The sequence below is a fragment of the Sinocyclocheilus rhinocerous genome, unplaced genomic scaffold, assembly GCF_001515625.1.
Source record: "Sinocyclocheilus rhinocerous isolate Xijiao unplaced genomic scaffold, SAMN03320098_v1.1 scaffold1158, whole genome shotgun sequence".
NCBI classification, from domain to species: Eukaryota; Metazoa; Chordata; class Actinopteri; order Cypriniformes; family Cyprinidae; genus Sinocyclocheilus; species Sinocyclocheilus rhinocerous.
The window spans coordinates 474,204-498,422 of record NW_015632473.1 but is presented as its reverse complement, the minus strand read 5'-3'; the positions used below and the strand labels follow the sequence as shown (position 1 = coordinate 498,422).

General features: G+C 36.4%; 2 protein-coding genes and 1 long non-coding RNA gene across 3 annotated transcripts; 2 read left to right on the top strand and 1 right to left on the bottom strand.

The window, feature by feature from the left end:
- The first annotated feature begins 698 nt into the window (after positions 1 to 698).
- LOC107742552 (endothelin-1 receptor-like) lies at positions 699 to 9,663 on the top strand. The gene is made up of 7 exons (XM_016555572.1): positions 699 to 937; positions 2,147 to 2,624; positions 4,944 to 5,054; positions 6,685 to 6,897; positions 7,158 to 7,291; positions 7,784 to 7,892; positions 9,025 to 9,663. Exons 2-7 carry the CDS (start codon positions 2,217 to 2,219, stop codon positions 9,160 to 9,162), a joined length of 1,113 nt encoding a protein of 370 aa, XP_016411058.1. The 5' UTR covers positions 699 to 937; positions 2,147 to 2,216; the 3' UTR covers positions 9,163 to 9,663.
- A 2,967-nt stretch (positions 9,664 to 12,630) lies between these two features.
- LOC107742545 (uncharacterized) lies at positions 12,631 to 15,016 on the bottom strand. The gene is made up of 3 exons (XR_001640316.1): positions 14,943 to 15,016; positions 13,959 to 14,052; positions 12,631 to 13,359 (listed from the first exon to the last, which is right to left on the bottom strand). It is a non-coding gene; the product is annotated as an uncharacterized LOC107742545 (long non-coding RNA).
- A 28-nt stretch (positions 15,017 to 15,044) lies between these two features.
- On the top strand, positions 15,045 to 24,179 carry LOC107742544 (transmembrane protein 184C-like). Its single transcript, XM_016555560.1, has 10 exons — positions 15,045 to 15,575; positions 16,946 to 17,076; positions 17,190 to 17,226; positions 17,535 to 17,740; positions 18,334 to 18,408; positions 19,662 to 19,755; positions 20,087 to 20,199; positions 21,449 to 21,548; positions 21,755 to 21,926; positions 22,438 to 24,179. Exons 1-10 carry the CDS (start codon positions 15,459 to 15,461, stop codon positions 22,734 to 22,736), a joined length of 1,344 nt encoding a protein of 447 aa, XP_016411046.1. The 5' UTR covers positions 15,045 to 15,458; the 3' UTR covers positions 22,737 to 24,179.
- Positions 24,180 to 24,219: the final 40 nt, after the last annotated feature.

Genomic DNA, 24,219 nt, shown 5'->3' with positions numbered 1-24,219 from the left:
TGCTTGCAGTACTGATAGAAGCCTTCCTGCACTTAGACCCCATATTGATAATGGCCCATTTTGCTCGGCATAGACATATAGGTTGTATAATGGACAGTGATGTAGTCAGCCAGGAACTTTGTTTTATACAAGCTTGTTGTTCTAATCGACCTTCTTGAGATCACGCTGCCAGGGCACATAATGAAAAAGTATCCAAAATAGCTTCAATTTATGTAAGGCTGGTAAAGCAGACTTGAACCCAAGGCTTACGTGGGCTTTTATGTTCACACAAGCAATCGCATTTTCCCTTGAGTCCGACCACCCACATTGTGATATTTCGGGCATAGAAAGTTCAAGGGATATTTGGCTCTCAATCCCACCGCTGTCCCCCACACCCTCTCTTGCATAGCTGTCAGTATCGCATCTGAAGGAAAGTGAGGCGAGTTTGTCATTTGGGAGAAGGTTACGACACGGCGGCAGGAGTTCTGTCAGAGAAACGCAAAGATCGAGGGAGAGAACGAAGGCAAACCTCAGGAGAGGGTTCGTAATTCCTCCTGATGCTTCCCGAGCTTGGGTTGACTGTAGACAGTCAGGCAGGCTGTGCCTCACCGAGCGCTGGTGTTTCCTTTGGGGCCCCCCTCCCGGCCGAGGGGGGAGGTGGAGAATTGCAATCCCACCCCATCAAAGTGCTCTCTCTTAAACACTCACGTACACACACGTACACACACACACACAGCAACTCTCCACAGGAAAAGCTAGAGACAGAATGCGCAGCCCCTTCACAGCAGCTCGGGTGCGTCGTGGCGTCCAAATGGGATCCTGCTACACTTTGATAGTTGGTTAATTACTCATATGATACCACACAGATGTCTGGGGGGCTCTAGCCGAATATTCGTCTCACTAACTCACTGACTGACTGACTGACGGGATCCTGGGGAAGGCAGACATTTAAGGAGCGGTAGGTGAAAAACCAGGAGGCATTTATAATTCATAAGTGTAGCCGTTTACGTGCCGTTAAAGATCCCTTTAGTGCCTAGCTGATGCTAAACTGAGATGCTACTTGAAGGGCTGTCTACTAAATAGTTCCTTGTGTACCAGGTGGTGGCAGGGACTTTGAACAGGAAACACATCTTGGCTCAGAAGTGTTCCTTTGCTGTCAAGATAATGAAAGGGGGTTTCAAATGATTCCAAACAAGATGAGAGTTGATTAACTTTTCTCACTTGTGATTCTCCTGTACGAATAGGCTATGTTTGTTATGGATTTACTTAACTTATCTGAAAGACATTCAAATCATTTCTTTGTTATTAACAATAAAAAAAAATAGACATTTTAATGTTCTTCTCAGCATAAGTGATTTAATTAGTCAAAATACGAAACTTTAGGTTATTGGAAAATTTGGTAACACTATAAAATAAGGTCCTGTTAGTTAATTTGTTACGGTATTTATTTATCTTTGTTAACATCACAACTGTTCATGTTAGCTTATATCCATTATGAAATACTAACATATGCAACTTTTGATTTTAATAATGTATTAAATGTTGAAATTAACATTAATATTAATAAATGCTTTATACGTTTTTTTTTTCATTGTTAGTTCATGTCAACTAATTAAGTTAACTAATATTAACAAACGGAGCCTTATTGTTACCAAAAATATATCTGATTGATTTAAAACCTTGTAATTGTTATTAAGCAGTGGTCTGTTCTTGATTTCCCATTTTTATTAAGTTTGGGGAAACTGCCCTTATGAATGCCAAATGCAAACCAGAGCGGGAATGCATGTTGAGGAAACCAAGCCGTGGAACGGGCGCATTTTAAAAATTACAAATGAAAAAACAAAAGCTTGATGCTGTGCCACTAGCACTGTGCCAGCACTGATGGGTACTTGCCGGGAATGATAGGAAAGGCAACGTCTCGTCCCTGTAGCATGACAGTAACTCGTACTGGCACTCTCCATCTGTGCTCCTCCACTAAATCCCTTTTGAAGTTTTGCAGATCTAGTGTTATACGTTTAAGTAATTCTCTTTGATTTTGTTTTATTCTGAGGCCTGCGTCGTATGTCTCTTTATGTTGTGTACTTGAGCTGCGACAAACTGAACTCTAACTTGCTTTATGACATGGATGTGGTTTTGATGTCCTGTCCTGTTGTTTCTTATCCCACAGCTGTGCTAAATAGCCGTAATCAGGCTCTTATCACCTCATCTGGAAATCAAAGAGCGAACTGCGTTCTGCAATGGGCATTATGACGCTACGATTGTTTTTGCTAATGGCCGTCCTGGCCACTGTTGGAATATGTCACATTAATGGAACAGAGGAAGTCCTTCAAAACTTTACTACATCCAAAACCAATGTGCATAAAGGTCTCCAGCCCACAACCAGAAAAGCCCTGCTGGATAACAATACCAGACTGAAGGGGCCTCCAGCCTGCAAGGACCCCACTTCCATTAAGCACTATTTTAAGTATATTAACACAATTATTTCCTGTGCTGTGTTTGTGGTGGGAATGGTGGGTAATGCCACCTTGCTGAGGATTATTTACCAAAACAAGTGTATGAGGAATGGACCCAATGCCCTCATCGCCAGCCTGGCTCTTGGAGACCTCCTCTACATCACCATAGACATCCCTATCAATGTCTACAAGGTAGGCACAGATCGGTTTCTTCATTATTTTCAATTGGAAGGAAGCATGACATCATGTTGCTCTCAAAGGCTACTTTTCACAAAGCCTATAGAGAACAATACAAAAGAGAGTACTCGAGCGCAGGAAGGGAGAATGAGTTGGTAGAGGAAGTTGGGAGGGGCCTTAGATGCACCGGGCAGGGGCGTACAATTATATACGGTCATCCAGAGTTTATCTCTAGGTCCGTCCTATTATGGTTAGTGAGGTTTTCGTGATGAGTGCAGCAGGGATATGGTCCTGATAAAATAAACAGGGGACTGAAGGGCTGCCATCCAAATGAATAGCCCTGTTCTGACTAGTGCTTCATCACTAGCCAAAGTCACTTGTCTGATTTTCGGCTCATCAGTGAACACAGTACTTGACAGTGAACAGAGGCCTGTGTTAGAAGATGGGTCAAAGATTTTAATGTATTTTGTCAAAAACAGATGAAATATGCAATTCAGACATACAATGACTTCAATACACTTCTTCAGTAAAGAGCATATTTTGAATTTTTGTATTAAAAGTATGCTCCAAAAATGTCAAGGACATACAACCGTCCTGATATTGTAATTAAGAAACTAGCCTCATAAAAAAAAAAAAAAAATCAAATTATTAAAAAGTATTTTGGCATCATCTATTATGATTTTTTATGGGATAAAAGAAAGAACATTTCAACAAAACTGCTTTGTTGCTTAATAAAAAGTCTTGTGTAGCAATCTTTAAAAAACATGTGGTCCAAACAACAAGCAAAAAAAAAAAAAAAACACCATAAAACAGGAAATGATATCATACAGGACCCCTGCATATCCTCACGACTGTGTGACAAGGTATAATTATCCAAAAAATGTAAGATAGTTTAACTTTTTATGACAAAGCACAGTTAGTTCATGTTGTAAAATGTCATGTAGTGTGACCCCCCCAAAAAATTTTTTTACTGACATTTATGAATGAATAATAATAATAAAGAAAGATATTTAAAAGGGGGAAAAAATCACATGTATTCAAAAGTGTACAAAATGTTATTTACTTTATGTACATTTTTAAATGTAATTTTATTTATTTTTGTGAATACATTTGATGGATACACCACATTACATTTTAGAGTGTGTTTTTTTTAAGAAGCATGAATACAAAGAGTGCATTTCTAAAAACCTGTAAACAATGTTAAAACTCTTAAAACAATGTTTTAAACTAGAGTGTTTTTTTTTTCTTTATCTCTTGTACTCTCATTCCTATTTGAAGTCTGTCTTCACAATTTATAAAGTTAAAACGCTCTCTGAAATGAGTTTAGCGCTGAATGTTTGTCTTCCAATTTTCAGCATCCATAAAGTCAGCTATTATGTTTTACAAAATTTATTTTGAGAGACACTTCAACAGGATATTGGGTGGAGATGTCAGATGAACATACTCTTAAGAGTTTTGAGATCAGAGATCTCGAGTGTTGCTTTGTTAGGACGGAAGGTGTCAAGTGAAAGTTCATGTGAAAAAACATCAATATTTTAAAACGGAAGTGTGATATTTAGCATGACTTGTTTTGTGACGCACAGACTCGTGTGCACTCCAGACCACTGACTTCCAATATACATCAAATACACATACAAACACACTTCTCCAGCTGTGCCACTGATTAAACTCTGCACTCCTCATACAAACAGGGCCAGGATACACGTGAGGAGCTTCCTTTCTAAACCTGAGCATAATCCACATACTTTTCCTGTTTAACAAAAGGCAAGGTCCTCTCAGAGAACCTTGTCAAGGCCACTTAAATGATGAGACTTTGCAGAAGTCCAAACCAACAAAGAAAAAAAAAACCTTCTGATGACGCATATGTCATTACAAAAAAGGGGTACACTTCAAAAAAGGAGACAGGAGGTTTTTGTTTTCAACACTACTGGAGTCTTGCAAGGTGAGGACAAGCAAAAGTATACAACGACCAAGGAAGTGCCTGGGCTGATATACAAGCAACCATTGAAACGGCTCTGAAGCCATTTCATCAAGACAAGATGTGTGCCCTTAAGGCCAAAGACGGGAACAGAGAGTAAAAGCAAAAAATCTGCTATTTATTTAAGTGAATTCCAGAAATCTAGTCTGCTTCAATTATGGTTAAACATCTCCATTTCTTTCTTTCTTTATAAATAAATGTCCAGACATAAGCACTTAAAATAAGTGAGAACATGTTGCTCAGTTCATCCACATTTAATTCATCTTAATGCATTGTATTCTACTAGAGTGAGCGATTAGCTTGTGGGTCATATGGCTGAGTAATCCTAGTCATGAATGATTCTATTTTTCTTGCAGCTACTTCTCACAAAATGGCCATTTGATGACAGCTCTTTTGGACTCTTCCTGTGTAAACTGGTGCCTTTCCTCCAGAAAGCGTCTGTTGGGATTCTCGAGAAAGGCAGTCCGGTACTAAAATCGCACCCAGTTCCGGCGGTGCGAAAACGCCCAAAAGTGGGTAGTTCCACAATTAGTTCTGGTACTATGAAAAGGTTCCCGCGGTGCGAAAGGCCCTATTCTCACAGTTTTCGTTCAGATGGAGTTTTTCTCCAGAAATTCATATATAAGCTAAGAAAATAAAGCTTGCAAACTCTTTTGCCCACAAAAAAAAAAAAACTCTGGGTATTTTTTTAAAGCTGTATTTCCTGTATCATCTTGATCAGGGTGGTTCCCTTGAAAACTACCTTAGGAAACAGTGCATTTGCTGGTGGTTTAGGGGAAAAGGCGGGACGTTAACTTGTCAAGTTTTTGTATGAATCAGGGCACTTTCTCCAGTTTATAAGGTCAGCACTAATGGGCACCTCTCATTAGAAAGTATTTTCCTCATTAGGAGGCAGAAGCCACCTGCCCACCTCAGTTTAATCACTACCATAAAGAAGAAGAACGAATGGCAATCTTGTCGTACGATTATAAAATAAAACTAAATTAAGACATTATCTTTTGGCCAAGTTAAGTAGCCAAAACCTCAAAAAATAAATAAATAAAACAATGAAATGAAATTAATTTACCTTTTGACAGATTACCTCAACATAATGTGAGCTCCTTCTGATTAAAAAAAAAAAAAAAACAGACAATATGATATTCTTTCAGACAATATTATTCTTTCTTTTCTCTCTCTCTCTGAGTAAAAGATGTTTCATTGTCATCCAGCACTATAAAAGCAAATCTGAGCCACAAATGCTTGTCCCTATTTTACCCAGCACTGGGTTGTATTTAACCCAGCATTTTTTAGAGTGCAGGAGGATAAGCATAAAAACCTTCGAGTTTTCTTCAGTTGCTCCGTGCAGGCGATATCTGGAGATTTCTTTCTCTTTGTTCGTTCCAAAGAAGTAAATTGATAACAGACCATGAGTGCAATTACAAGCTGATGTATCTCTCTCAAGCAGAGCCATATGTGTGGATGAGAAACAGAGTTCATTCTCTCATATGAGCCATTAATCACAGAAACAAAAGACAATTCAGACGAGACTCAATACAGCACATAAATAAAAATGTAATTATCATTGTGTTGAGGTCACTTTGTGTACCTTTTTTTTGGGGGGGTTGTAGGCCTAGGGATAATGGTCAGCGAATCATTTTTAACTAAATAAACCGAGTAGGGTGATCAGGACACAACGCCAAATTATTTTCTCCTAAAAGAAAGTAGAAAAAAAACTACTAAAAGAAGTTTCCACTACTTTGCATGGACTAGTTAGCTAATATACCACAGTTCAAAAGTTTGGGGTCAGTAATATTTTTACTGAACTCAGCTAAAATTCTTATTAGAGTAGTGTATAACATATTTAGCTAGAATTTAGTCTCTTTATCGTTATCATCTCTTTATTTTTCTTACTGGTTCAATGCTCTTCTGGCTTCTTAACATCCATCATAGGTCTAAGCTCACCATTAAATCAATGCTGAGATCTTCTGAGGCCATTTTTGTTACTTTTACTCCTGCAAATTAAGTAGTTGGCATTAAAAAAATGTTTTTATCATATAAAAAGGAATTTAAAAATTGTTGTCACAACTCAGCCCTTTGCTAATCTAATTTCATGACACATTAACTGTGTTTGTTTACTGTAGATGTAATGGATACTGTATGTGCTTTATCTTCTCTCAGTTCTATGTAAATTGGAAAGACTGGTGGTTATTTAGCTTTTACTTCTGTGTGCCACTGGCCTGCACAGCTATTTTCTACACCCTCATGACATGTGAAATGCTCAACCGCAGAAATGGAAGCCTTCGGATAGTGCTCAGCGAACACCTTAAACAGGTAAGAAGTCATCCTTAATACTAATGATAATATAAACTTCCAAGTCTGTATGATAAAAACATACTACTAATACTGAACAGTACAATTTTTTGCATTTACACTGTATTATTGTCTTTATGAACACTTACATGATATCATGGCATACATTTTAGCCTGTCTTGTATGCACTATTGTGGGTAAAGCCTTTGAGTTTTAATGTGAGAGTATATTATATAACGCTGAATATACTGCTGTTCTAATGGCTTGTTTATGCTCTGCAGCGGCGTGAAGTGGCTAAAGCAGTCTTCTGTTTAGTGCTGATCTTTGCTCTTTGCTGGTTCCCTCTTCATCTCAGTAGACTGTTGAAGAAAATGGTTTATGCTCCAAATGATGAAAGACGTTGTGACCTACTAAAGTGAGTGAGCCTTTGCCAATTTTGACTCTTAACATTGAGTGGACTGATTTATCTTATACCTTACATACTTGTGCTGCTTGTGCATAAGGTATTTTTTCTGACGTAAAAGTTATAGCTTGTACTCTAAAGTGTTTATACAGTTGTGCTCATAAGTTTACATACCCCTTGGAGACTGTAAGATTTGTAGCATTACAAAAACATAATGCTATATGTTAAAAAGTAAATAAAATCATCAAAAGTAAATATTTTAAATCACACACACACACACACACACACATATTTAGCACTGCTTGTATCCTAATTTACACAAGTTTACAACCCCTTTTTTCTTGCCTTCCTATCATATAGATCACATAAGGCTATAGCTAATGATGCTCAAGGTGTTTTTATGATCTTTCTTAGTTTAAAAAAAATTTGATTATGCAAAGGGTATGTAAACTCAGAAACAGAATCGGATACGCAACAAAGCTAAATGAGTGTCCAAACTTTCAGCTTCCTGTTGATCATGGATTATTTTGGCATTAACTTGGCCACTGTGAACTCCTGCATCAACCCCATCATCCTCTATTTTGTGAGCAAGAAGTTCAAGAATTGCTTTAAGGTGAGTTTAAAACTGCTTGCTTCCTTCATTTGCCTGCCATTGCAAACAGACTCTCACAGAACGACTGTTCCTAAACGTATTTCCTTGCGTCTTCGCAAAATCTGAAAACAGAACAAAATCTGCAACAGAACAATCTATCAGCAAATTATGCTTGAATTACAGAGACAGATGTTTAGGGTCCTGTGAGTCATTCTCAGAGAGAGATAAGCCATGCCCGGCCCATACTGAGAGAAGTTTACCGACAATGATGTCAGACCCTAAGTGGGCTCCTTCTGAGTAATGAGGATGATCCCAAAGATACAGTGCAGCTGAAGTGGTTGTGGGACAAAGCAAAACAACAACAACTCACAAGTTCATGGGCCTAAATGAATGAAAATTGACGATTTGTGCAAGAGATGGTGTGGATCCAAAAGAAATATTCAAAGTTGATTTACTATGGGCCAAACTTAGAGCTGCAGATAAGAAATACTGATTTATTTCAAGTCATTCACGTCTAATACAATACAATGTGTACTACTTAAAATCTAAACCAGGCTCATTAGAAAAATGTCCCTGTAGCAACATTTCTGTAAAATAATATTACAGCAGATTGCTTCTTGCATGTTTCATGGAACTTTCAAATGGAAATGCCCAGTGAGTGCTGCTAAACAGCATGTTCAAGCGTGTCTCTGAAACAGATGTATGTAAATCTATCAACTTTTTATTCTGTTGGCACTTCTATGCATCACAGCAGTTTGAAAATGTAATGTCCAGTGAATGGCGCTAAAAGCCTAATGCTTTATCGTGTTCGAAAATAACATACCCCCTACCCTAATTTTAACAGTGTTAACAAAAGTAAACGTTAGATAAAAATGCATTTGCTAAAGCAACCATGCCATTTTAGCTTTCTTTTATAATTCTTTAAGCTGTTTTATTGGGTGTCATGACTTGTATTTTATGTCACTCATATCTGAGCATTCCGAATCACAAATGCAATGCTGTACTAGGTGAGCTATCGAGCAAGTTTACTATGTCAGAAAAGCCATACATATGGAGCTGGTAATGTAATACAACATTAAAATGTATTGGTTTACAAATCATGCACTCATGTTGGTATAATCAAATTATTTTTCGTTGTTCTTTATCATTGCAGTCATGCTTGTGCTGTTGGTGTTACACCAAGAACCAGGTGTCCAGCTCAGGCCCAATGAACGGCACTAGCATTCAGTGCAAAAACCATGAGCCCGGCAACCTCAATACCGACAGAAGCCTCCGCAAATACAGCGACTGAGAGGTGAAGGACTCACTACAGTCCGCCTACATGCTTAAAACGCATTATAGAAGCGGACATCATCCAGTGTCAACTTTGAGGTGGAAAACATTGTAACCATTCATATGAAACTAAAGTTCCTGTGCTCTGCGCAGTATCAGGCTGTTTTTATATATAGCATCAGACCAGACAATGGACCTGATATATTTAAAGACTCCCGTAGACCTACAGCAGCTGTTCCCAGACTTTCAGAGGGTTGTTTTGAAGTGAGCTGTGTAAGAAGTGGTGGGAGTGAAGACCAACAGCAACAGGATGCAGCTGAACCTAACAGCTACAAATTAACCCTCATCAGGAACTTGACATGTTTTCCTTATGAAAACGCTTAAATATGAAGCTCTGGATCGTCACTGTCCGACGTGAAAGGAAGTTACCGAAAGGAAGAGTGAAGTGGTCAATCTGTGTTTTCTGTGTTCCTACCTACGAGCTTTGCAAAAGAAACTCCCAGCATGTCTTTATTTAGATGTGGAAAATAATGTGTTTTTTGAAACTTAAACCGCATAAACACATTTCATTACACCAAATGCACAAAATAATGTTCTTTTTAGCAACATCATATGACCCCTTTAAGTGAATCATAATGTGCGCTGGACGTCACCTGTTTATTTAGTGGGGTAGGAAGATAATGTAGACAAGCCTTTGTTTTTGAATGCCAAATTAAGTTTATTGTGTATATGCTTGTTTAAAATAAAAATGTAAGCTCAGAATTAAATTAAAAATCAAAAAATAAACATAAGACAGCAATTGTGAAATGAACCAGCTGGATTCAGTTCCAGCAATAAGGAGGCAAATGAAACTTTGACCTTGCTGGGATTTAAGAGTAATTTCTAGGAATGCATCCAACAAATGCTGTTTTATAGGGTAAAGAAAAAAAAATGAGCATAAGGGCGCGGGAAAAGGGACCTTTCTGTAATCAAAACCAAAACGCCCAAGAGATACAAACATATCTTTGCCTTTTTTTTTGTTTGACACTGTGAATTTTCTGTGAAGAGAACTCATACATGCTATTAACCTTGCATACATTAATATTATTAATATTTAATAGCCTCAGTATTTGTATATCATCTGTATTTTAAGTTGAAATATTTCTTGTTGTAGGTTGTAGGAAAAAAGTTTGGGGTCAGTAAGATTTTTCAACAGTAAAAACATTCATAATGTTATAAAAGATTTATATTTCAAATAAATACTGAACTTTACATTTCAGCTGAAAATTACATTTTTAAACATATTCAATAAGGGCTATTTGAAAAATGTAATACTATTTCACAAAATTACTGTTTCTACTGTATTTCTGATCAAACAAATGCAGCTTTTTCTAAAAACAAACTACAAAAAAATCTTACTGGCCCCACATTTTTGAAAGGTAATATATATGGAATTTTATGAAATCCATTTTCTTCTTAATGTAATTTGAAACTAATATGAATGCAATTATACACATTCTGACAGAGACCTATATGGGTCTTGATAATTTTGCGTGCTGGTGAATATCAAAAAGAAAAGGCCATTTTTGTAATGGAATTTGATGTCACAGATTATCCTTATGTTAGTAAGGTTCTCACTTAACATACTCACAATGTTGCACATTTATAATATATATACATTTAAACGTATTATAGCACTATAACAACCAAACAGCTCTGTTTACTCTATATGCTATGCAGTACAGTGATTAAACTATAGATTATTTTACATATCATGAATGACTGGTTAAAACAACACTTTTTTTCTCTCACAGATTGTTATAGCATCAGTTCAATTTTCTAGATAAGCTGCTACTTATTTTTAAGAGTATTGGACCAGATATTGATTCTACCACTTAAAGCAATGTTATCTTATCTCTAAGTGTAATGGAGTTTCAGTGTTAAAAGAAGAAAGGGTGCCTTGTGACAGCTGTCTGTTTTTGCCCTGGGAAGAAGCTCCAATTTGGGAGTGATTTGTGATGTATTTTGACCCACCAGGCAACACGGCCCCTCTGGGTCATCTGTGTCAACCCAGAGGATGTGAACAGGGCATGCTAGAGGATTAGATGTAAACTGTGGAGCTATTACCATCATCTGTCTGCAATGTCAGTTTAGAAAGTGTTTATTTGAACAAAAGTACCATTGGTTTGGACAAATAAATGTGTTTTTTATTTGCTTGTGTGGATTTTTCTGAGTAAATAAAGAAGTGTATATAATGGAGATGATGCTTATTTATAAGCACAATAGATAAATTGTTGGTCTGCTCTCAGACATGATTCCTCTGAAAAAGAACATTATTTGTTTAATGCAGATATGCACTAACAGTTACAAAATTATATTATTTATCATGCTAATCCTTTTTTTTTTTTGACTGATATAAAGGTATTACAACACAATGTTCTAAGCTGAATATAACCCTACTCCACAAGCCAAAACAAGCATGGACTTAATAATTTACTATGAAAATGTCTTTTTTTAAGACATTCTTTATCACACATGAAATTAGATATTGAATTTGGAAGAAAGAGACAAGTCTGCTTTGAGACTCTCGTCAAATTATTCAAATCACATTAATGTGAAAATATAGGACTTATCATCTGAGGTCTGAGATATTCTTTCTCATGCACATGAAACTGCCTTCAGGGAGAAGGAGGAATGGTTTTAGGAATTTGGTGGGAACCTCTGGGCTTGCCAAGGAAGAAGCAAATGAAGCTCAAAGGCAACAAAAAAGGCAAAAATAAAAAATAAATACTTGTGAGTACAATATACAAAAATTCATACATCACTCTGCTGCTGTATTTCATTAAATTTGGTGAATTAAAAAAACTTGTTTTTTAGGATGTGTGTGCTTTTTTGTGCAAGGAAATATAATTTTAAGTATTTATTCACTAAAAATCCTCCTTATACCGTAGGCTTTACTCTTTTAAAAAGTACAATATAATACAACATAGTATAATAAATATAATATAATATAATATAATACTTACTTTATCCTGCCTTCAGTTAAGGTCTCTCAACAAAGCACATATGTTCTAAGGAAAAACAGCATTATATTGTAGCTCTCCAAGGCCTAACGCCACCATTACAAGCAAACATAGATAAGCTCTGGCTGTATCCTAAGGTTTATTCTTAAGACTGTGCTCTGCCATGAATTATATTAATAACACATTTCTGATATTACACACCACTGATATTATACGTAAAAAGATAAGGAACCAACGGCATTTGGATCAAATCTGTGGATAAATTGGTCTTAACTGTGAGAACATGCAGTGCAGTCACCTCTATTTATGAGCATGAGGTAACCTTATCTGTCACGCAAGAGATTTCAAAACCATCCAGAAATGTATGCGATGACTAAGCGCCAAAAAACTAATACAAAGTGAGAACGGTTACACATATTAAGCTTTGTTCATCACATAAAAGCATGTAATGGTTATTTTCTAAGAGTATTTGATTTAATTGACTGCTACTGAGGATTGGATAGAATCATTTGTGCACAATTTCTGTCATAAATCTTTGGCCAGATGTTTGAGATTAAGAAATAATCAAACATATATTTTCTCTTTTTTCTGTCCTGAGGGTATCCATCTGGAATGACACCAATTCATGAAGACCAAAATTCACACATGTACAAAGACATAAAGCCATGAACCACGTTCCAGGAACTCTCTTCATTTAGCCCAACACGTACTGACGTCTAAATTACACCCAAACCAACACAGAAGCAGAACTCTCCTGCTGGGAGTCACATGAGATGTTAACTATGGACGTCACTCAGCATTTAAACTTTAAATGTGTATCCAATTTTCTCAAACACACCGTCTGTTTGTCTTCCCTGCCCCGACATGGCAGAGTCCCGCATGCCATTTTGCAGCGCTATCCCTCCAAGTCATCCAACAAGACGCTCACATGAGTGTGGCAAGAGCGATTTCTAATTTATAAAAGCCAAAAGGATCGATTCAATATTCATGAACAATCTGTCCCATCACAATGAGCCATTTCTGTAACTGGGGGGCAGTATGATGACAGTGCAGCGACATAAAGGAAAAGTTCTGCCTCTGCGACTTCAGGACTACTTTATAGCCTACATCTCCTTCAGTCCACAAACAATGCATTGACTCAGTTTTTTTTCCAGATAAACCTTATTTTTGTGACAGGCAGGTGATGTGTTGTTGCAGTTTGTTCCTTCCTATATCTAAAAAAAAAAAAAAAAGAGAGAGAGAGAAAAAAATGAGTTCAAGCTCCTGCTTTCATCATGGAAAGCTTACCGATAAAGTGAAATAAAATGGGGGGGGGGAATAAAACTTTTTCCTCACACCCCAGGAATCTTAATTAGAAACAGTAATTTGAGGACTGTTCTGTTGTTCAGGAAAACAAACAAAAACATAAGGCACATTCTTCCTGTTAAAAAAGAAAACTAATCGCTGGTTTTTGTTTAGGAACACTTTATATGGAATATAAAGCGAATGGATTATTTGGATAACCCTGCATGAAAAGTGTTGCCACATACTGCCATCTAGTGAACCACCTTCAGACGGAGCAGTTTCACCTTTTGTTTCGCACAGGACTTCCACTTGTTCTTAGGGTAGTCCTAAAGTAAGTTTATATATTTATTAATCTTAATATATTATGTAGTAATCTTCTTTCTATTAATCTTTGCTTTTCTCACTGAAGTACAATTTTAAGTAAAACTTTTCTACTTTTTGTCAAGAGATTCACCAAAATAGCATGTAAAATTCAACAAACTTAAAAGCAATAGTTCATTCAAAATAAAAATTGTCATAATTTTCTCACCCTCGTGTTGGTCCCATAAGGCTTTCATTCTTCCATGTAACACCAGAGGAGATACTGTATTAGCAGGATGTTGGCAATACAGCGAAAGTGCAGGCTGTCTCGAAATGGGACAAAAAACATCACAAAAGTATTCCATAAAGACCAGGCAAAGGAAGGGTTACATAAGGTGCACACATGCTAAGTGATGATGAATATAAAATTTTCACAAAATAATTGATCTCTGTGTAAAAAATATAATAATAAGAATAAAAAAAATACAAAAATAGCTGCAGGAAAATAAAATAAAATCTGAGGAAATAAAGTAGCCTACTAATTTCATGTCTAGTTAATAAATGTATTTCCAATCATGTTGAATGACAGAAATGGTATCATTTAAATCAGCAGGTTCTTTAGTGTAACTTTATATATGGCATCACAAGTTTTTACCTTCATATTGATTTAAATACTAGAAACATCATGGTTGATTATATGAGGAGGAGACACCCACAAAATGGGTCCATACTGTCTGTGCATAACTACGCATTATATTAGAAACGAATTGAATTGGAAACGAATATACGCTATATTCGCTTTCAATGATTTTTGTAATTTTAAAGCAATGTTTCATATAAGTTTAGCATTTTGAATTACAATATAGCAAATAAATGAGGGTAGGACTGGTTGCGATCCTCAATGGGTTGCAGGATGGGATAATTAACTGTTTCAAATTAATTGTTATGACCTCTTATTAGCATGCTAATAAGAGGTCATAACAATTAATTTGAAAATTGAATTACCTCAGTAGATTAATTAAAAATGCTCATGTTTTCAAAAGCCAGTACAGCCGGTAGGTTGTGACAACAACAACAACAACAACACTGTTTTTACTTTATTTATTTTATGGATAAGTATAAGACTAGCTGACAGATAAGACAAGTACGAGCCACTTACTGCAAAGAAACACTGAGTTACACACGGCGAAACAAAATGTTTTAAAACACTCACCATCTCCTCCTTTATAAATTGTGTTTGTTTTAATTGTGACTGCGAGTAAGTTTGTCGGTTCTCCGATCCGAGCGGTGGTGCTACACGTTAAAAATGTTTCACAAAACAGACGAAGAACCCACAGTCAGTGACGACAAGATCAACAGGAAGTTCTGACCAGCTTTGTTTATTAACTTCTCGCTCAATTTTTATTTTGGAAGTCAATAAAGTTTGATGTGCGTTTTGTAACATGATTTCTGCTAAAAGATAATAAAATATGATCGTGCGTTGACTTTGTAATGGACGCGATCGCGAGCGGCTCTTGAATGCAGTGATGTTTGTGGGATTGGGAGGAATCAGCTGACTGTTTGACGCGCTAACGACACTCATGATTCATCAAGATCTCAGTCGTGTTTATACGAATCATATGCATCTAAACCAAGCCACAGGAGCAGAACTGCCAAGAACTTAATTCGGCTTTTCTCTGCGTCAAACTCAATCGGAGTGTAATGTAAGAGCTCAGTGGCAGCGGGAAAGATGCCGTGCACATGCGGGAACTGGAGGAGGTGGATCCGGCCTCTGGTGGTGCTGCTGTACATTCTGCTGCTCCTGGTTGTCCTTCCACTCTGTATATGGGAACTTCAGAAATCAGGGGTCAGAGGTCTTTTTAGAATTACATACATTAAAGATTAAGCAGCTGACTGTCGAATGTGTGCATAAATGTTGTTAACCCTCTTGTTGTTTAAGAAACTTCACGTGTAGCCTTTGAGTCTAATTTGACCCACGATGAAAACCATTTTGATTATAGTACAAGAGGTCTAAACCTGAAAATGTGTTTTAATATGGTTCCAAAAGTGTATTATGATAGAAAATAAATTATTTAAATTGATATATTGAATTACTAATTGAATATTAATAGGTTAAGAAATGAAACTTTCTGACACAACATCCTGGTTAATTTCAGACACGTTTGGGATTTCATTATATCATAATGGGATTTTAACATTTTGTTTTATAATATCTGTATTGTTCTGCTATCAAGAAATGAGCATGTTCTAATGAGAACTATTTAGGTAAACTTCAAGCTACGTAATATACTTAAAGGTCAAATAAGTGTTATTAATGTTCACTAAAATTAGGACTATTACAGTAGTTAAAACATTAAGATAAAAATTTGAATAGAATATAAATATTAGATGAAAAAAAATGGCAACTAACTGAAAAAAAGTTATGTTTAAAATATGTTTAAAACACACACACGAACATAGCAAAATTACTAAAACAAACTAAAATTAAAATAAAAACTGAAAACAAAAGCTTATTGAAAATATGAATACATATTATAAGACCTACCTGTAAAGCTACCTGAAAAACTATGCGCAAGTGCAGCTAGGGCAAAAACTGCTTTAAACGCAAAGGATGGTCTCACCAAATGTTGATTTAATTTAGTTAATAGAAGTTAATTGATAAAGAAAATCTATTTACAACATTATTTTTGACAGCATCCTCATTTTACAGCATTCTTACACAAGTGCCTAAAACTTTTCACAGTACTGCAGCTTTGCAGGAAGGTTTCTTGAAGCGTCTTGGAGACGTTGCCACAGTTCTTCTGGATTGAGTCTGTCTCAGTTTGTTCTGTTTCTTCATGTCATTTCAGACAGACTGCTGATGATGAGATCAGATCTCTGTGTGCAGCACTTGCTGTTGTCAGACAAAAATCTCACTGGATTATTACAATTAATGGCAAAATGAATGTTTGGAAATGTAAACTGATATTTCCTACTGACACACTACAGCAAAATATAGAAATAACTGACTTAAAACCATTTTTAGCTGGTAAAAATAGTGTTCTAATCATTTTGGCTACCACTATATAAGAGAGTCAAATTTGATTCACAAAGGAAAAACGTAGTATTTAAATCGTTATTTTATTGTTAAAATTAGGTGTATTTGTGCTAGTTTAGATCATTTTGACAGTGACTGTTCACATTGATGGTATTCGTTTTCTCCTTGTAATCTCATAGGTTAGTACTCATAATAAGGCATGGTTCATCGCTGGGATATTTGTGTTCATGACTATACCCATCTCACTGTGGGGGATTTTGCAGCATCTAGTACACTACACCCAACCTGAGCTACAAAAACCTATTATCAGGTATTGTTGTATGGAAAATTTTACTTTCAAGGTGTTTTTTATGCAATATTAATTGACATTATCTTCACTTGTTTTGTCTGTTTCTCACGTTCACTCTGTTTTTTCATACTCAGAATATTATGGATGGTTCCTATATACAGCCTAGATAGTGTGAGTATCATGTGATCACAATGATAGCTAAAATGTTGGTATTTGAATCGCAAATAGCTTCTTTGATGTGTAGTCTCCAATTAAGATTGCCTTGACTTGAACACTGGCCTTTTTCTGTTTGACAATCAGTTAATGTGAGGCCTGATGTTGCAGATGCTCATGACTTGGATTACTTTAAGAGTTGGACCAGAAAAGTGACTCACTTGACCAAACTCATGTGCATCCAATCTCTTTTTTTTTTGGTGTAATTTGACATTTCTGTGTTCTGTATATAAGTTATTCTTTGGTCCCTTCTTCTGTTTTCACAGTGGATTGCATTGAAGTATCCCAACATTGCCATCTATGTAGACACATGTAGAGAGTGCTATGAGGCCTATGTCATCTACAACTTCATGATCTTCCTTCTCAACTTTTTGGGAAACCAGTATCCCAGTCTGGTGCTGATGCTGGAGGTGCAGGAGCAACAAAAGCATCTCCCCCCTCTTTGCTGCTGCCCTCCGTGGCCCATGGGAGAGTGAGTGTTTGCACAGACATGGATGGAATATGAAAGTGGGATAACTTAAGGCAGGATGTGGTATTTAATGCGTATCTGTTGTAACTATTACTAAAGGAGAAAGTCAAGACGGTATGGCTGAGGCTCTTATGTTGAGGGCCTCCATTACCTGTTTACCATCTTCTCCTTTGGAGCCCTCTTTAAAGTGGAGGATGGGAATTGAAAGCCTTTTTTTTAGATACGTCAGGAAGAGATTTCTTCTAAATTGCTTGCAGAGTGAACACTTTCTTGAGGTTGTTGGCTGCTTTTAGCTGTTGCTGCTGATGGCTGCAACATTTAAATTTACGTTAGGCAGTGGTGGTAATGTGTGAAAAGTCTGTTGATTTAAACCAGCAGCGTTTAACTGGAAAAAATATGTTTGTGTTTAGGGGAAAAAACTGCTTTAGAGAACAGTAGAGCTCTATGTTAAATGCCTGTCAAGTTAACTTTAATTGATTTTATACAGTGCCAGAGAAACATTTATTTATACTGCAACAATATTTTCTCATGGCCTCCTTTTTTCTGTCTTCATATTGAGAACAGCACATTTACTGAACTGTTTTTTTTCTCAACAGAGTGCTTTTGCTGAGATGTAAACTGGGGGTTCTGCAGTACACAGTTGTGAGACCTGTCACCACAGTCATTGCTTTGTGAGTGTCATTCATTTTGTGTATGTTGTAGAGGTTAACCAAGCATTTACTATCAGTTTTGTCACATTTTTGTGTGTTTTTATGTGGTTTTACAGCATATAAAGATACATAAGGGAGCAATATATACAGTACACTATTGTTCAAATGTTCGGGGTCAGTAAGATGTTTTTAATGTTTTTGAAAGAAGTCTCTTATGCTCAACAAGGCTGCATTTATTTTATTAAAAATGCTATAAAAATAGTAATATTGAATTTATTACAATTTAGAATGGTAAAATGGGGAAGTCGTGGCCTAATGGTTAGAGAGTCAGACTCGTGACCCAAAGGTTGCGGGTTCGAGTCTCATACCGGCAGGGATTGTAGGTGGGGGGAGTGAATGTACAGGGCTCTCTCCCACCTTCAATACCACGACTGAGGTGCTCTTGAGAAAGGCACCGAACCCCCAACTGCTCCCCGGGCGCCGCAGCAAAAATGGCTGCCCACTGCTCCAGGTGTGTGTTCACGGTGTGTGTGTGTTCACTGCTGTGTGTTTGCACTTTGGATGGGATAAATGCAGAGCACTAATTCCACATGTCACGTCACTTTCACAATATTAATATTTTGATTTAAAATGTTTTTTATTTTAATATATTTTAAAGTGTACTGTAATTTATTAATTCAGCAGCCATTATGCCAATCTTCGTCACATGATCAATCAGAAATCATACTAATATGCCGATTTGGAGCTCAAGAAACATTTCTTATTATTATCACTGTTGAAAACAGTTAACGTTTTAGTGGAAACTGTGCTACATTTTTTTTTAGTATACTTTAATGGATAGAACTTATAGGAACAAATCTAACTTATCTAATAATCTTATTATTATTATTATATTTGTTACATCATAAATGTTGTGTCTGTCACTTTTGATCAGTTTATTGCAACTTTATTGAATACAAATGTTAATTTCTTTAAAGTTTTGCTGACCTCAAACATTGGAATGGTAGTGTAATTGACTAATTTCTGTTCATGAAAGTGCATCACCAAACCCCTTTAGTCGACACTAATGTTTCCACATGTTTCTGTGCTCTGATGCTTTTAAACACAAGACTAAATTGAGTTTTTAGCACATTTTAGGTGCTAAAATCGCACCCTAGACTCTGCTTTTATATGATATAAAAATAAGCATATGATATGAAAATAAGCATGTCAGTTTAGAATAAAGCTTTGTCTGATGATCAATGATTTGCATCATTTCTGTCCTGCCAAATTAGGATTTGTCAGCTTTGTGGGGTCTACGATGAAGGTAACTTCAGTTCAAAAAATGCCTGGACGTATCTGGTTATCGTCAACAATCTCTCTCAGCTTGTAAGTACCTGTTTTGTCCTGAATATTATGCAAGACTGTCACATGATCTTATGTCGTGAGAGCTGAGTGAGTCTGCAGTTCCATTCAGGTAAAAGGAGGATAACATCTAACTAAAGCCCTGTTTACAGAGCCATCTTGATGGGTTTTTACCAATTCATTTGTTGTGAAATAAAACAAACCAGACTTTACAGCCCCTCATTTGTGTTAATGCTGCGCATGAACAGTGAACAGCTTAGATAGCATGAACTATCAATCATTTTTTTCACTGTTGTTGCTTCGGTAACCTGATAATCTAATGGCAATGTGCTAATGTTGAACTTTCTCTCTTCAGTTTGCCATGTACTGTCTTGTGCTGTTCTACAAGGCTCTGAGAGAAGAGCTGAGTCCCATCAAACCTGTGGGCAAATTCCTCTGTGTCAAGCTGGTGGTTTTTGTGTCATTCTGGTAAACCGTTCTCTACGCATTTAACACTAATAATTCGGATCTGCTTCTAATCAAGTTTAGTTCCCATCTTGCAGGGCAATTTTCTAGAATACACTATATAGTATCAGGATGGTACAACTAAAGTCATGACAGTTAATGACCATGTTTGATCAGAATTATAATAATCTATATAAATTTGTGAGCAAATTGCATGAAGCCTTTTAAAAGCATCCCCAGGTTATATTTCACCCTAGAATCAAAAGGATAAAAATGTTTTGTGTTTAATACTACTACTACTACTAATAGGGATGTAACGATTCACTCAACTCACGATTCGATTCACGATTTTGATTTCACGATTCGATTCACAATTTTGATTTTTTTTTTTACAAAATGAGATTTAAGACAAATTATGAATTAAATGTTCAAAACAAAAATTAAAATAGGAAAAATATGCAATATGAAAATAATTGAAGACAAAATGTGTTTTACTGAGAAAAATCAAGATTTGGTTTTTAAAAAGCCTTTTTCCAAAAAACATCTGGAAAAAGGGGGGGTCGTCTTATAAACAGGGTTGTCTTATATTCGGGCCAATACGGTATATGTAAATAACAAAACTAAATTGAAATTTAAAACAAGCCCCAAATCAAATTCAGCAGACGAGCTGAATGAGCCGCAGATTCACTCTCTGCCAGCAGGTGGCACTTAAAGCGTTTCCTTGGTTTCTGCAGAAAACAAAGCAGTGCTGCACTTATGAACTTTAATATGCATTATACAGAGGCAAGATGAAAAAAACAAAAAAAACATCTACACTTTCCATGTGTATGGTATCACATCTACACTTTTCTAAAGACAGTAAGTTCCCCTCAGACATACATTCATATAAACTCCTACCCCTAAATGAATCACGATTTGTTTAGCATCTCAGCCGATTTGAATCGTCACATATTTGAATCGATTATCGAAGTAAAATGTGGACACATTGCTTTAATTTTATAGAAAAAATTATCTAATGTAATCTAAATAATCTAAAATTCAAGTATTTATAAAATAGACATTGTATCATTATATCGTAATAGAGAGTACTATATAATTATTTTTTTAATTTATCAAGATTTTATTATTAAGATTTAATATTCAAATAAAATCTAATATTAAAATTAATAATTATTATAATAATTCCCAAAATTATTCCTTTTTAAGTAAGTCATTTTTTAATGATAATTTTGCCACCCTATAATGTTTTAATCAGTTCTTTTATCTGTCTTAGGCAAGCTGCGGTCATTGCACTTTTAGTGAAGGTTGGTGTGATCTCAGACTTGCACACTTGGGACTGGGACAGCGTGGAGGCTGTAGCCACTGGATTACAGGTATGTATACCTTGATCTCAACATTAAACTCAATTTACTGAGACACCGGTTTAAAATACTCATATCATATTGTTCTTATATATATTTTTGACTGGCTTACCATGTATACAATGCACCATTGTTAATGCAGCACCATTAATGAACTTCTGGTTGCACAAGAGGAAGTAACCTTAAAATTAAAGGTCTGTTTTTCTGTGTTCTCACAGGACTTCATCATCTGTGTGGAAATGTTTTTGGCAGCCATTGCCCATCACTTCAGCTTCACTTACAAGCCCTACATACAGGAAGCAGAGGAAGGTTCTTGCTTTGATTCCTTCCTGGCCATGTGGGATGTCTCAGATATACGGGCTGACATCTCGGAACAAGTGCGCAATGTCGGTGAGTCACGACACAGTCTTTTTTTATTTGCAGTGGATGGTTCGAGGGTCTTAAGATCCTTTTTTGGATTCTTACAAAATACTTAATCTACATTAAGCAGTCAATCATTCTTTTTTTTCCCTTCAGAGGTCTACTAGTAATACTAGTCTAGGTTTTTTGCACCTTATATTCATAAACTGAATATTTCCTGAACAGGAATCAGTTTGTGAAATCTGTGTCAATTCACAGTTGTCATGAAGGGCTAAATTAGCTATATAGACCAAAACAACTTTTTGTACCAGGCTGTAAACATATTTTTTTCTGCTGTAAAGTTGGGCATTTTAACATGGCGAGTCTATGGGACTGACTCTCTTTTGGAGCCAGCCTCTAGCGGCCAGTCGATGAATTGGTTTTAGTCACTTCCATGTTGGTTTCACGAGAGAGACCAGAAGGTTGCCGCTTGGTCAATACCCAGCCCCATTTCAAACACTTATTCATCATATTTATGTGCTTTGATTTGTTTATCATTCAGGGAGAACTGTCATGGGTCGGCCAAGGAAAACATATTTCGGTGAAGAGGTTTCCCAGGATGAGAACACAGGACTGCTGTCAGCTGGTTCTCAGGATCCAGGCGTTGAATCGTCCTCCACCCCTCCATCCCCTAAGGGCCGTTACCAGGGCATGGGCCACACCGTAACCCCCCACTCCATCTCTGCTCCTGCCAACCTTGGCAGCGTACCATGGGAAGGAGATGTGGATGATATCATGCCCGCTGTGATATCTGGCGATCATACAGATCAACAAGGCTCAGACTATGCAGAAATCACTTAACATCACTCAGCTTCAGCTACCAAATAGTTAATGCACATCGATCTAATGTGCGTTAACTACCGTTTCTAATATATGCAGCCGCCGTTAACTCTGGTAACTATTCATACTCGTGTTTAATATGTGTTCAGAGAGGCTCGGTGAAGCTTTGGTAGCAAGAACACATATGAAGGACTTGAGTAGTGTTGTTGGTCCTCCGTTTTTATCTCTGTTTGGCATTGTTTTGCTGAAAACATGACCGAATTATAAACTGACCTTAGAGCCAAGCACAGTAATTCTCCAATACCAGTTTTAATTTTTCACATCATCAGATAATGGTTAATTTAAGACAGCTTTATGAATGTTTTTATTCTAAGAAACACTATGTATTCATAATGCTACTTCAAAATGTCATTGACGTCCTCCTGGATTTTATCGAGTCATTTTAGTTTTTTTTTTTTTTCTTTGTCATTATCTGTGATACTTTCACATTTTTATCTGTGAATGCAAATACGTTTTAAGTAATATGGTAAGTGTTTTAATTTTTTTTTTCTTCTATGGAGCAGCACCTTGATCATGGTCAGTAATATCAAATTGCCAGGATGCCATGGAGATTTGCAACATGTCCTCTCAGCAGAGTATATGCATGTGGTAAAGCAACTACAGTTTGAACATTGGCTCTAAAGCACAAAATACTGAAGCACCCATATTTCTGCTAAATTCGCTTCAGAGCTTTGCAACCTCTCCTGGACTGCTTGCCTTCAGAACAGCTTCATGTAATTGTCAACACATAAAAAACACTGTTAGTGTTAGTGGTCTTTCTTTTGTCCTTCTCAAAAAGCATCTGTGTCTTTATTTTTTGTTATTTTAATGATTAAACAAAGAAAATTAGGTTAAAACAGTTTTGTTAATTATTGAAAATTTAGAAGACTTTAAGTTCACCTCGGGAAATGATGAAATGTCTAAATATCAGCCAAAGTTGTCTTTTTTTGTTTTGTTTTGTTAATGGTTTCAATGATCTGTCAGTTTTTAACATCAGCTGCACATGAGATATAAATGTCAGATATAGTATAACAGTAAGGGCAGATTGTTTTATCATTACAGATGTGGACCTGTGGAACATATTCCCATTTATTATACATGTGTCTCTGATCCATTCAGAGAGATGCATCTTCTGCAATGGTTTGTACAGCTGTTGCATTGCCTTATCTAACAGTGGTTGTCACGAATCATTAAACTTCACATGGAAATTTGTATTGAGTATTTCTGCTTAATTGTCTTAGATCCAAGTTCAAAGGCATAGTTTACCCAGAAATCATAATTTACTCACTCAGTCTCATGCCATTCCAAATATGTACGATGTTACCATTGCCTTCCACTTTATAAAGAAACAATGCTTATCCTCAGTCCAATGCAGAGGATCCATTGCTGAGTAAGTGATGTAATGATACATTTCTCTAAATTTGTTCCCACTAAGAAACAAACTCATCTGTATCTTGTATGGCCT

Excerpts from the sequence above, each read along its gene's own strand:
- LOC107742552 (XM_016555572.1), top strand. The coding sequence starts at position 2,217 with ATGGGCATTATGACGCTACGATTGTTTTTGCTAATGGCCGTCCTGGCC. Across the intron at positions 5,055-6,684 it reads TTCTCGAGAAAGGCAGTCCG|TTAACTGTGTTTGTTTACTG; the intron begins GTACTAAAATCG and ends TTTCATGACACA. Across the intron at positions 6,898-7,157 it reads TCAGCGAACACCTTAAACAG|CGGCGTGAAGTGGCTAAAGC; the intron begins GTAAGAAGTCAT and ends TATGCTCTGCAG.
- LOC107742544 (XM_016555560.1), top strand. The coding sequence starts at position 15,459 with ATGCCGTGCACATGCGGGAACTGGAGGAGGTGGATCCGGCCTCTGGTG. Across the intron at positions 18,409-19,661 it reads GTCACCACAGTCATTGCTTT|GATTTGTCAGCTTTGTGGGG; the intron begins GTGAGTGTCATT and ends CTGCCAAATTAG. Across the intron at positions 19,756-20,086 it reads TCAACAATCTCTCTCAGCTT|TTTGCCATGTACTGTCTTGT; the intron begins GTAAGTACCTGT and ends TTCTCTCTTCAG.